The sequence below is a fragment of the Eptatretus burgeri genome, chromosome 16, assembly GCF_056783735.1.
Source record: "Eptatretus burgeri isolate ZD-2024b chromosome 16, Ebu_testis_v1, whole genome shotgun sequence".
NCBI lineage: Eukaryota > Metazoa > Chordata > Myxini > Myxiniformes > Myxinidae > Eptatretus > Eptatretus burgeri.
In genome coordinates this window covers 12,783,049-12,795,548 of record NC_140976.1, presented here as the reverse complement: position 1 = coordinate 12,795,548, position 12,500 = coordinate 12,783,049, and the positions used below count along the sequence as shown (strand labels likewise).

The window sequence follows — 12,500 nt, the reverse complement described above, 5'->3', positions numbered from 1 at the left end:
GCAAATCCACAAGGTTAACGCGACTTTCCACCGGTCGTCACGTGCTCCTTTCGTAAGCTGTCACGATAATTGCTCAAAACGGACCTTATACTTGGTGTTTTTCCACTGCAGCCAGCTCTCTGGAATGTCTGGCTGTCTGCCCAAAGCCAAAGGTTGCCTCGTCCGATGAGCAAAAGCTTGATGAGACAGGAAGAGCTCTGGAGTACAAGTCGTGACGTTGGCAGATATATCCACCTGCTAGGTTGTGCACTTTGTTCCTGACGAGCTTCGAGTTGTGTTGGACATTCTATATCCGAGAATTGTTGCACCATTTCCCTCCCCGGCCAACCTCCTACATCAGCACAGACACGTCACGCTTCCCCAGTGTTGCTCGACTCATTGCATTTCATCTTTTGCCAACCAATTCCGAGAGAGAGAGGGAGTAAACAAATTCTTCCTGTCTCATTCCATTTCTCTCACGCTCTCAAACGCAAAGAGTCGGAACCAAATGCGGCTAAGTGACGGAAGATTCTGCACACGATGACAAGTCGGGTCTTTGTGTAAGACTTGGGAACGTTGCAGTGTTGTACACACCTCCTCTACCACCGCTGCTCAACCATATCTCTGTCAAAATGCGGTCTCGTCGCTCGAGCCTTTCGATGAGCTCCATTTCGGTGGGGGGTCGAGTCTCACATTCCTTGAGTTCAGAAGCGAGGGCCACGCAAGGCGAATTGGGATACCGAGGAAGCAGAGAGGAGGCAGACGAACTGTAATCGCTGTCTCCGTCCTCATCGCTCATCTCGTCACGCAAGCCTCTCCTGCCGTTTGTCGCAGTCTTGTACTTTGTCCCTCCTTGCCACGGGGTAGCAGTGGGCAGCAAAGCGGCCAGACTGAGCAGCAAACCAAGACAAACGCCAGCCATAAATGACAGGAGAGCATGTTCCAAGTTTCCTGTCGTCAAAAGTACATACACAAGCATTTTAGAAATCTTGTCCTTCTCCTTCTTCTTCCTCTTATTGTGTAAACCTCACCTGCCAGTGTCCCAAAGCTTGCCAGGGAGCTGGTTACCAGGAGGTCAGAATGTCCAATTCTGGTTTGCAGTGGGTTTTGCGTGGCCTCTGACATTAGTCCTGCAAAAAGAGCAGAAGTTTAGCCTGGGTGGGTGATGTTGTATGCATCCTTTAAATGCTATTATGATTTAGTACCTGCCAGTACTGTTCAATAAATGATTCCATTTGTGAGAAACAGACTTATGAAAAGGTGTGTGTGTGTGTTTGTTTTTTTTTTTTTTCTTGCATGCGTGCATGCTTGGGCTTAACTCACAGAAAAGCCAATGGTGGCTCTTAATTAAATATTTAATTCTACATTTAGAACAGGCTTGTTTCACCTGTTGTTTTGATAATACCATCGATGATTACCATGCCAGCTTGGATGAGGTGAGATCCATCGAAGCCTTGTGGATGGTATAATGGTCGATGGGGAAACGTACGGCGTGGATGAGAGATCCGTTGGCAAGTTAAAGCCCCATCCCCATGTGCTTTGCCTTTTTGAGGTTGAATGTGCCGTCGAGTTCATTCGATGCTCCGACGGGGTAAGACGGGTGTCTGCGAAGTGAAAGGAGACGCTTGTGAGGGGAGCGGCGATTGTGGGATGTGAGGTGAGGGCAGATGTTTCATCCCGGTTGATGGCAGCTTCATCAAGAACCCGAACAGGAACTGCACCCAGCCAGAAAACAGACAATGATGATGATGATGCAATCGGGAACGAGGGTAATTAATGGAATTTGAAGATTTATTGGCCGTGTGTCTGGAGAATCCTCAGGTCTAAGGGCCGATATCAGACCGCAATCAAGGTCTCACCACAATAGTAGATGACAAAGAGACGCTTCCACGTGCCAAAAGGACAGGGGTCTCCGAAGATGTGCGATGAGGCGTATAAAGGGCACATGGATCGGCCGAGGCACTGAGATGTCACGATGCGCAAGACCCGGGTGGATTGGCAATCTGCAAGTTGAACACACGTGATTATATCACACCTTACTCTTACATAGCAACTTATATTTTGATTTATTTAAACCTTTAATAAACACTCCTAACTTTCGTTTGTGTGTTTTTCCATCACAATCATTCCCAATATTCATGTGTGCTTGATTCAGGGAAAACATAAAATAATAGAAGCATTCCCCTTTCCATCCTCTACCCCCTCCCATCCCCAACCTATTCCACTCTCGTCCCCACGCTCCTCGTCCACTCTTCCTCCCATCCCCATGCCTGCCCTCCCCCCTCCCATCCCCAACCTATCATCTCACCCTCCCCCTCCCATTCCCAACCTATCATCTCACCCTCCCCCCTCCCATCCCCAACCTATCATCTCACCCCTCCCATCCCCAACCTATCATCTCACCCTCCCCCTCCCATCCCCAACCTATCATCTCACCCTCCCCCTCCCATCCCCAACCTATCTCTCCCATCCCCAACCTATCTCTCCCATCCCCAACCTATCTCACCCTCCCCCCTCCCATCCCCACCTCCAACCTATTCCACTCTCGTCCCCCGTCTGCCATCCTTCTCATTCCCACCCTTTAATTCTCATCTTTCTTCCCCTCCTATTCCCATCCTCCTCTCTCCCTCCCATATCTATACTCTTCTAACTTTCTTTCCTGATCTTCCTTTTCTCAATTTAAATTATTTAAATCCATCACCTCCCACGTGCATTCCTGATAGATCAGGTCAGGTATGGGAGCATTCCCCAGAGGAGCGTGTTGCTGCGTACACTTTCCGCCGGTACTCCAGGAGCCTCCGTTTGGCCATTCCCCAGGCACACACCTGGCCCATCCCCATCTCACAGAGATGCCTACAGAAAGTGTATCGATCGACCTCCTCCAAATTGTGGAATTTTTTTAAAAACCGTTTTTCATTTCATCGAACCCACCCTGCATATGCTTTGGATGACCATGGCCAGCTCCGGCGTGTCCGGTGGCACAATGAAGACCGCTGGTCGGTGATCGACCGAACTCGGCGTGTTGAGGGACGATCAGGGATCCACGTGGACACCGCAACCGCATCTTCCCCGGCTCGCAGGCGACGCGACTCCGCAGCTCGACTGCACGGCAGATGTTACCACCACAAAGTAAGTCTGGCGAAATGTATCATATACGGTGGTGCTAAAATCACCAGAACAACAGATTGCCAGTGATGTCATGATTGTGACTGACGACGAGTGCAGTGCTCGGTTGCTGCCATTGGCTTGGAGCCGTGGAGCGTACCGGGTCGACAGTGATAATGAAGCGTGAGGACCTTGAGGACCTCAGGACAAGGATCAGGGCCGAAAGTCGTGTTGGAGATGAAGAGGTCGCAGCGCCTGCGGTCCTGGCATTCGAAGACCACGTGCTATTGGTTTCACAAGGAAGAAGAATGAATTGAGAGAACTCCAATTAGTGTAAGAATGATTGCTAAAAACAATTAAATTTCTTTCACTTTTGAAAATTGATATTTTGTTGTCAAATGAAAATGGACAGCTTACGAAGTGACATTCACTCTGGATTTCTGTTACCTGCAGTGTACCTGGAACCGAGCAATCCACGTCCATCGGATTAGGCACCGCGTTGTGCATCGAGTCTGACGAGGACCGCGTGCTCTGCCTTTCCAGACAGAGCGGTTCTCTGCGGCTCGGTGGTTTGTACGATGCGGAGTGGATCATGATGGCGGTGGACCGGGTGCAGCGTAGAGAGGCAATTTGCGTGGGACAGGTGCGCAGGGAAAAGGTGAGCAAAGCCCGGGATAGAAACTCTGGGAATTTCGGGAACAAGGAGACCGTTGTTTTGTTTATGATCACCGTAAAACGATGACGTCAGCAATTATTTTTGGGAAAAATAAATAAATCCATCCAGAGAATGTTTCGAACTTTTAACGATGGAACAATATCGAGCGCTTGGAAGAGGTGAATCAATCCCCCACCAAAGACTCACCTTGCGCGATCCTCGTGCTGGAGGTGACGCTCACGAGGATGGCCAAGCACATGTAGAGCCTCATCCCCCCGCACCTCACCCATTCCATCACAGTGCCCCTTAACACCACAACCACCACGAGCCTTTGCCGTTACCACCATCTAAGCTCGATTTCAGGACCGCCATTTGCCGGAGTCTCCACACGTTCCTCGCCTGCGCTTGCCGTCCAGCCCAGCTTGGCTAATCTCACGCAGGAAAAGGGCATTTGGCCAAAACCTGTGTAAACAGCAAATTCAACAAGCGTGGATTTCCCATCCCTCATTGCATTGCGTTTTCTCTCATTTTTTTTTTTTCAGATGCCGTCTCCTACGCAGTGACTGCCCTCTCAAGAAACATTTGGAGCAAGACCAGATCCTGGTCTAAACCCCATCAAACGACGACCTTGATACATCAGAGACTGTAATTTGGCCAAAGTCATAGCTTAAAGGTTTAGATACACCAACACTAAGGTTAACACTCTTGGAGACATTCGTGGCTTTGAACTCAACCTTTGTCGAACTTCAACCTGCATCACCATCCTGAACCGTACAAGAGTCTCCAGTTGGATTTCAAGAGCACCAAAAGGACCTGAACTTGTGAAAACTTGAGTTTGAGAATTTTTTTTGATTCACAAAGAATTTTCACTCTCAGACGAGTTAATTCTTCCATTTTAATGATGTCCATGGCATATTTTGTTGTGGCTTCTCATACCAGCGTCCACCACGTGGCACTATGTGATGCACACTTACATCGAGTGAAATAAGGTGCTCGCCAACACCTTCAACCCACAGAACTACGAATTCTCAAGTCGTTGTGTCCAGTGGAGCGGTTAAGCCTGGTGTTGGTTTTGGCAGTTAGAGTGGCTGGCTTGGGATCTTAGCATCCTGAGTTTGAGCCGCTGTTTTGCCCTTCGATTAACACCAGGTGGGATTGACTCAGCCCGTCGTCCTTCCGATGTCGGCAAAATGAATTCCAGTATACTGGAAATCGAGGCATTGTATCAGTGGGACGGTCATGCCCTCAACCAATGATGCTAACCACAGCCTGGTGCTGCATACGAAGGAGGAGGAGCGGAATTGTTCGGGGGTGTGTCAAAGTCAAACACACAGCAGACACATTTTCATTAAAAAAAAAAAAAGGTTGTATTAAAAACATCATGCAGGTAGGCCCAGCCTCTGCTCTGAGCACTTAATCCCAATCGACAGTACTTTCCCCTCCTCAAAGGTAAAAACACAAACCTTATTTGCACAATTCCAAACCGTAATGACCGTGCCAACAAATACAGGTAACATACGAATCCAACGCGGGTTATTACCGTCATCAGTGAAATACAACACTCGAGTAACAAACGTTGAGAAGGATTCCAAACACAATTCCCCCCCTTGGAAAGAAATCGTCACTGTTTAAGATCTTTGTCTCATTTTCATTGGGGAGGGGGTTGGAGATGGGGGGGGGGAGACAGCTCTTCCACCACGGCATGGAAGAGCACCCTGATTATTGACGGCACCGTGTAGTCACGAATTAAAAATTGCAATTTCAAAGAGCAAAATGCATTGCTTGCTGCATCTAATGCTATGAAACACCTGTTTGAAAGGGGGAGGTGTGTGTGATGGGGGCAGGTGAGAACTCAGGCTAATCTGTTAAGATTTATGTTAGAAGAGAGAGCAAGTAATGGTTCTTTCCTAATACAGTTGAGACAAATTTGAGAAACGTGTAGAAGGTGCGAGCCTGCCCTACGCACTCGACTCCACAAAATACGTCACCCATGTTTGAAAGTGAGCAGATGGAGGTTTTGTTCCGACCCAGAAGAATGAACGACCACTTGCATTGAGATTTTATGACCCAAGAGAATCGTGAAAAGTATCACACAACCCATCCAAAAGCAATATTGAACGAAGTGGAAAGAAAAAGGTGCCAGTGAAAGTCAAAGTAGGAGGTGAGAATGAGAAAGCAGTTCCAGGGCGGACAGGGGTTGGGCGTCGTGGCCGATACGTCGAACGGGAGGCAGGCCGGAAACCCGTCGGCGACAAGCCAAGCCCTTGACCGCACGTGAGACGGCCTTTTCCTCGGCCAGCAACATCTGCTGTCGCATGTGAGGCTCAAACTCGTACTCCGACTCCTCCTCCTCTGGAAGCTTCGTCTGCCACGCCAAAAAGAAGAATGGCATCACACTTGTTCTTCCAGAGCTGCAACCGTGGGTGGTTGCAGCCAAAATAGGAAGATAAACAACCTATGGTATTTATCTGAAAAGCAAGTGAACAATTTTCTCTCTGTCACACAATTCCACACATTCCTTCCTGACCTCTTCTGGTCCTTCTCCCATGGCCACCTGTTGATCGTCCATGTCCGGCACCACCTGCAGTGGACCTGCTAGAGCTGACATGGCCTGCCTAGACACACGTAGGTGAGGTACAAAACAAACAAACAAAAAAAACCCAATAATTTTATCATTGCACTTTCAATTTTCAATATGAGACCATTGTACTTTCCAATTCCCTGGTGTTGTGTTCGCGATCCTACCAGGTAAAGACAATTGAGTTTAGAGACTCCAACACCTCTCCAGCAGCGAGCCGTTTCTGTGGATCCAGCACGAGCAGTTTGCGGATGAGCAGCACGGTGTTCTCTGAGACGCTGCTGCACCTGCAGAAACGCAACCGTGCTCGATGCGCAGTCCACGTCTCGAGCACACACTCGCCGTCAAGGGCTCTGGGGTACGTGACGATTGATGGCATATTCGCCAGACTTACACCGGAATCGTGTACTCTGCGGCTTTGATTTTTCGGAAGAGTTCTTGGGGAACAGAATCGTAGAAAGGAAACTGTCCATAGAGCATGGTAAAAAGAACCACGCCGAGCGCCCACATGTCACTCGGCTTTCCCAAGTATGGTCGTCCTGTGGCATACAAGGTCCCGTCACATGCAAAGCAACAATCGCAGTGTGCACCGATGATTCGTGCGAGGCATCGGGAAGTTAATTTGTCGAGCTGCCGTCGTCATTAATTGCATGCATCATTCAAATGAACACAATGGAAAAACTGATGCTTAAACTCGAGTGAGAGTATCTTCGTATTTACCAATGGGAGGCTGGATGAGTTTGAGGGGAGAGGGGAGGGGGTGGTGTTGGGAGTGGGAGCACCACATCTCGATAGGTTTCCTTCTATTAACATTGCAACGATGAATTAAGACCATTTCAACTCACCGCTAAGAACGTCCGGGCTAATGTACGCAGGGCTGCCTCGCTGGTCTTTTAACAAATCTCCTTCACTGACGAGATGTTTCCCCAAGCAAAAATTGGTCACCGTGATACGATGCGTCCTACCCAGACAACCACATTCAAGTTTCCTCCAAAACGACCTTCAAACAACCACCTCGTAAAACAGGGTACTCATCATGATTTTGCTCAACACCGGTTTAGGCATTCGCGTTGATTTTGGGTTCCAGGTAGTTCCACTTGCTCACCTTTTATTTAACACCATGTTGCCCAATTTCAAGTCCCTGTGAACGATGTTTTTCTGTTGGATAAAAAGAAAAATGAGGAAGACACACAAATTGTCTGACTGAAGCATTCTGATTCAGGCAAAGCAAGGAGGCTAAGCAGATGCGTTGGACTGCTGCTAAGATTTTCAACCTCTCCGTTCCATCTGGATTCGGTAAATTCTTCTCAAAACAGAACGACAATAAATTATCTGTGAAGGGTGTGATCCTCTCCTCATTAGAACACAGCAAAAGGCTGGCTAACATCATTGGCCAATGGTGCAGCTGTGCCGCTGATGCAGTGCCCTCTATGGGTCAAGGCAGGAATTTGTAATTCGTTTAGGGTGCGGCAATAGCTCGCCAACTCTTCATGAAGGACACCGTGGGATCTTTACCATCCACCAACTGATTGATGCTGGCACACGGGACGTCCGTTTAACGTCCATCTGAGGGACGGCACACACATTGAAGAATCATCCTGCCTGTGAAACACTGGGATGGCAGTTTATAGCTGGGTCAGGATTTGAACCCAAACTAGACAGCTTTGAGGGGAGTGTGCATACCGCCAGATCATCCTGAAGGACATGATTGAAAGTTTAAACACTTGGAGTCTCAAAAGGTGTTAAAATTAAAAATTTCCCCCTCAAAACATGTCTGCTTTGACTTGTTACCCCTATACTCGACCTGATGCAAGCTGTGAACCACACGGACGACGTCATAAAACACCACAATCGTCTCTTTCTCAGAGAGACGCTTCTCCCGAATCACGTAGTGCTGGAGATTGATGAGCTCAGCGGTGCGTGTACTGAAATCGTGTGCACACAGGCAGTCCAGCACCAGACAGATCCGCCTCCGACGGGCCATTCCAAAACCTTCCAGTGATGTGCACCCCTCCACCGGATCTTCTGCTCTATCCTGAGATGACACGGGGAGGACGAACGGCTCTGTTACGATGAGCTCCTTCAATGGCAAATAATTGTCCATTTGACTTGCTGGTACAATGTGTCAAATCACATTTTGGTACAGTGGCCGTCGAGTGGTGAAGATACTGGCTGTGGGTTCAAATCCAGCTGAAGATGGCAGTATATAGAATTTGGATCTGAAACTACAATAATTTCAGAACTGCCATGTTGCTATCAGTTTGTTGAAGAAAATCCCAGCTGGAATATGCATGCCAGGGAAGGAGTAATGTGCATGCCCTACCTGGTCTATTCTACAAGTGATGCTAGTCCTGAGTCAACACATTTGTGGATGACCCTAAATGAGCTCAGGGCAACTTGGGATTGGCATCAGAATGCTACCTCTGAAAAGACAGAGTTGCCCTCTCCACACTTTTAAATATCCCTGAGTGCATAGTAAAAGAAAGTTGTGTGTGTGCACCATCGACATGGTTATAAAATGCTATACACACTTGGAAGAGACCGTGGTGATGGACTACTCCTTCTTGTCCATGCAGGAGAGACAGCAGTGAGTACTCTGTATGCAGCAACATCTTGCCTTGTCTCTCCTCCTGGCTGTCATACCCATGGTCTCCACCCTCTTCCAAAGAGAGGATCTAGGAGGAGAAAAGCCACACAGTCAAAAGCAAGATCACTTCATTAAATGTCTGGGGGTCGTCACCTCTTCGGACTTACAATAAAAATAGAATAGTTCTGAGGTGATCACCTTGAGCTGATAAAAATCATCTGTCCCTTCTCGTCTTGCCAGGCACTGCACAATGCTGGACACCGGGGAACTGCCAAGTCGAGGCCCTGTGCGACATCTCCGATAAGGTGATGGTGACAACCACAGACCGAAAGTGGGAAGATCGGGGTAGCGAGCGCATTTATATCCATGTGTCAACAAAACTTTCAAGATGACTTACAGAAAAAACAAACAAACAAAAGCAAACCTTGAATTGGTTTGTTATGATCGAGCAACCTCCGGTGGATATGATGAAGGATAGGATAAGCTGGATGGCCAAGACCCTTGTCTGGGGAGGGAGTCACAGCTATCTAGTATTGGTTTGCATCTCCGTCCAGCAGAGCGATTCATCAATTTGTATGCCATCCCTCGCTTGGACGTTAAAGTGGTGTCCTGTCGGCCAGCATTAGTTGGTGGACATTAAAGATCCCACGGTGTCCTTCGCGAAGACTTGGCGAGCAATCGCCGGCACCCTGAACAGATTCCTAATTCCTACCCTGCTTGACTTCATGAATCAGAGTGGCGATCTGACCAGGATGGTGGGCTCGTAAATTATTTGGCAGCACCAACGCTATGCATCGGGCAGGGTACATGATGGTGACGATGTAGGAAAAGGTGCAAAGGCAGAACGCCGCATTCGTTTTGAGACAGCGTGAGCGAGCTGCCGTTGCCTGTGTACGTGACAGCCCTGAGTTGGGGTTTCCTGGACAGACTTCCAGAAATCTTAGGCAGGACAAGAATAGTGGAGATCATGTCTTTGTGACTTACCAAGCAGATAAGGTCCAGCTCTCTTGCTACCCTGAAGCGCTCCACCAAGCCGCTTCACCTTACTTGGTGCCTTTTCCCCCGGCTCGGCCCTTCGCTTCATCTCAGCAACTGCAGTGTTAAAAAGAGCAGAGGATGAAAGACCCAACACTAAAGGTGAGGGACACAAAGCAGAAATTACAAGGGGTCACATATTATATACTGTATTATTATTACTGTTGTACAGGGTTATGGGGGAACGACAGTGAAATGGAAAAAACAAAGAAGAGAAGGGAGGATGGGTGTGTATGTGTGCGTGAGAATTTGGAGAGGAAAGGGAACACCAAGGGAGTAAACTTTAAGGCTTTCAGTAGTATGCCGCCTGCCACCCGGCTCCACGCCGCCTGTCGCCCGGCCCGGCCCCACGCCGCCTGTCGCCCAGCCCCACGCCACCAGCCCCACGCCGCCTGTCGCCCAGCCCCACGCCACCAGCCCCACACCGCCTGCTGCCCTTTCCCCACGCCGTCCAGCCCCCACACCGCCTGCTGCCCTTTCTCCACACCGCCTGCCACCCTTTCCCCACGCCGCCTGTTGCCCTTTCCCCACGCCGCCTGTTGCCCTTTCCCCACGCCGCCTGTTGCCCTTTCCCCACGCCGCCTGTTGCCCTTTCCCCACGCCGCCTGTTGCCCTTTCCCCACGCCGCCTGTTGCCCTTTCCCCACGCCGCCTGCTGCCCTTTCCCCACGCCGCCTGCTGCCCTTTCCCCACGCCGCCTGCTGCCCTTTCCCCACGCCGCCTGCTGCCCTTTCCCCACGCCGCCTGCTGCCCTTTCCCCACGCCGCCTGCTGCCCTTTCCCCACGCCGCCTGCTGCCCTTTCCCCACGCCGCCTGCTGCCCTTTCCCCACGCCGCCTGCTGCCCTTTCCCCACGCCGCCTGCTGCCCTTTCCCCACGCCGCCTGCTGCCCTTTCCCCACGCCGCCTGCTGCCCTTTCCCCACGCCGCCTGCTGCCCTTTCCCCACGCGGCCTGCTGCCCTTTCCCCAGGCCGCCTGCTGCCCTGTCCCCACGCCGCCCAGCCCCACACTGCCTGCTGCCCTTTCCCCATACCGCCCGCTGCCCTTTCCCCACACCGCCCAGCCCCACACTGCCTGCTGCCCTTTCCCCACACCGCCTGCTGCCTCTTTCCCCACACCGCCCAGCCCCACACTGCCTGCTGCCCTTTCCCCACACCGCCTGCTGCCCTTTCCCCACACCGCCACCTGCCCTTTCCCCACACCGCCTTCTGCCCTTTCCCCACACCGCCTTCTGCCCTTTCCCCACACCGCCTTCTGCCCTTTCCCCACACCGCCTTCTGCCCTTTCCCCACACCGCCTGCTGCCCTTTCCCCCACACCGCCTGCTGCCCTTTCCCCCACACCGCCTGCTGCCCTTTCCCCCACACCGCCTGCTGCCCTTTCCCCCACACCGCCTGCTGCCCTTTCCCCCACACCGCCTGCTGCCCTTTCCCCACACCGCCTGCTGCCCTTTCCCCACACCACCTGCTGCCCTTTCCCCACACCGCCTGCTGCCCTTTTCCCCACACCCCTGCTGCCCTTTTCCCCACACCGCCTGCTGCCCTTTCCCCACACCGCCTGCTGCCCTTTCCCCACACCGCCTGCTGCCCTTTCCCCACACCGCCTGCTGCCCTTTCCCCACACCGCCTGCTGCCCTTTCCCCACACCCCCCAGCCCCACACCGCCTGCTGCCCTTTCCCCACACCGCCTGCTGCCCTTTCCCACACCGCCTGCCGCCCTTTCCCCACACCGCCTGCCACCCTTTCCCCACACCGCCTGCCGCCCTTTCCCCACACCGCCTGCCGCCCTTTCCCCCACACCGCCTGCCGCCCTTTCCCCACACCGCCTGCCGCCCTTTCCCCCACACCGCCTGCCGCCCTTTCCCCCACGCCGCCTGCCGCCTTTCCCCCACGCCGCCTGCTGCCCTTTTCCCACGCCGCCTGCTGCCCTTTCCCACACCGCCTGCCGCCCTTTTCCCCCACACCGCCTGCCGCCCTTTCCCCCACACCGCCTGCCGCCCTTTCCCCCACACCGCCTGCCGCCCTTTCCCCCACGCCGCCTGCTGCCCTTTCCCCTGCGCCGCCTGCTGCCCTTTCCCCACGCCGCCCGCTGCCCTTTCCCCGCGCCGCCCGCTGCCCTTTCCCCACGCCGCCCGCTGCCCTTTCCCCACGCCGCCTGCTGCCCTTTCCCCACGCCGCCTGCTGCCCTTTCCCCATGCCGCCCGCTGCCCTTTCCCCATGCCGCCCGCTGCCCTTTCCCCACGCCGCCCGCTGCCCTTTCCCCACGCCGCCCAGCCCCACACTGCCTGCTGCCCTTTCCCCATACCGCCTGCTGCCCTTTCCCCACGCCGCCCAGCCCCACACTGCCTGCTGCCCTTTCCCCACACCGCCTGCTGGCCTTTCCGCGCGCCGGCTGCTGCCCTTTTCCCCATGCCGCCCGCTGCCCTTTTCCCCACGCCGCCCGCTGCCCTTTCCCCACGCCGCCCGCTGCCCTTTCCCCACGCCGCCCAGCCCCACACTGCCTGCTGCCCTTTCCCCATACCGCCTGCTGCCCTTTCCCCACGCCGCCCAGCCCCACACTGCCTG

The 12,500-nt window shown here is 52.7% G+C and overlaps 2 protein-coding genes across 4 annotated transcripts in view; both read right to left on the bottom strand.

Annotated features, from left to right (window-relative positions):
• LOC147010538 (protein eva-1 homolog C-like) overlaps nucleotides 1–4,877 on the bottom strand; it is a 5,408-nt gene extending 531 nt beyond the window's left edge. The window contains exons 1-9 of one of the 2 annotated variants that reach the window (XM_085859509.1): nucleotides 4,743–4,877; nucleotides 3,947–4,201; nucleotides 3,532–3,767; nucleotides 3,245–3,368; nucleotides 2,911–3,081; nucleotides 1,839–1,982; nucleotides 1,398–1,694; nucleotides 1,011–1,109; nucleotides 1–930 (exon numbers count right to left, since the gene is read on the bottom strand). The exon at nucleotides 1–930 is cut by the window's left edge and continues 531 nt beyond it. In XM_085859509.1, coding sequence (XP_085715635.1) covers nucleotides 494–930; nucleotides 1,011–1,109; nucleotides 1,398–1,694; nucleotides 1,839–1,982; nucleotides 2,911–3,081; nucleotides 3,245–3,368; nucleotides 3,532–3,767; nucleotides 3,947–4,034 — 1,596 coding nt within the window. In that variant the 5' untranslated portion in view covers nucleotides 4,035–4,201; nucleotides 4,743–4,877 and the 3' untranslated portion in view covers nucleotides 1–493. The remainder of the gene's footprint in view (nucleotides 931–1,010; nucleotides 1,110–1,397; nucleotides 1,695–1,838; nucleotides 1,983–2,910; nucleotides 3,082–3,244; nucleotides 3,369–3,531; nucleotides 3,768–3,946; nucleotides 4,202–4,742) is intronic. The other variant, XM_085859510.1, reaches the window with a different exon arrangement.
• STK40 (serine/threonine kinase 40) overlaps nucleotides 4,621–12,500 on the bottom strand; it is a 35,858-nt gene continuing 27,978 nt past the window's right edge. The window contains exons 2-11 of one of the 2 annotated variants that reach the window (XM_085859516.1): nucleotides 9,889–9,996; nucleotides 9,103–9,188; nucleotides 8,849–8,992; nucleotides 8,122–8,352; nucleotides 7,423–7,475; nucleotides 7,163–7,278; nucleotides 6,712–6,856; nucleotides 6,485–6,604; nucleotides 6,267–6,354; nucleotides 4,621–6,104 (exon numbers count right to left, since the gene is read on the bottom strand). In XM_085859516.1, coding sequence (XP_085715642.1) covers nucleotides 5,889–6,104; nucleotides 6,267–6,354; nucleotides 6,485–6,604; nucleotides 6,712–6,856; nucleotides 7,163–7,278; nucleotides 7,423–7,475; nucleotides 8,122–8,352; nucleotides 8,849–8,992; nucleotides 9,103–9,188; nucleotides 9,889–9,988 — 1,299 coding nt within the window. In that variant the 5' untranslated portion in view covers nucleotides 9,989–9,996 and the 3' untranslated portion in view covers nucleotides 4,621–5,888. The remainder of the gene's footprint in view (nucleotides 6,105–6,266; nucleotides 6,355–6,484; nucleotides 6,605–6,711; nucleotides 6,857–7,162; nucleotides 7,279–7,422; nucleotides 7,476–8,121; nucleotides 8,353–8,848; nucleotides 8,993–9,102; nucleotides 9,189–9,888; nucleotides 9,997–12,500) is intronic. The other variant, XM_085859517.1, reaches the window with a different exon arrangement.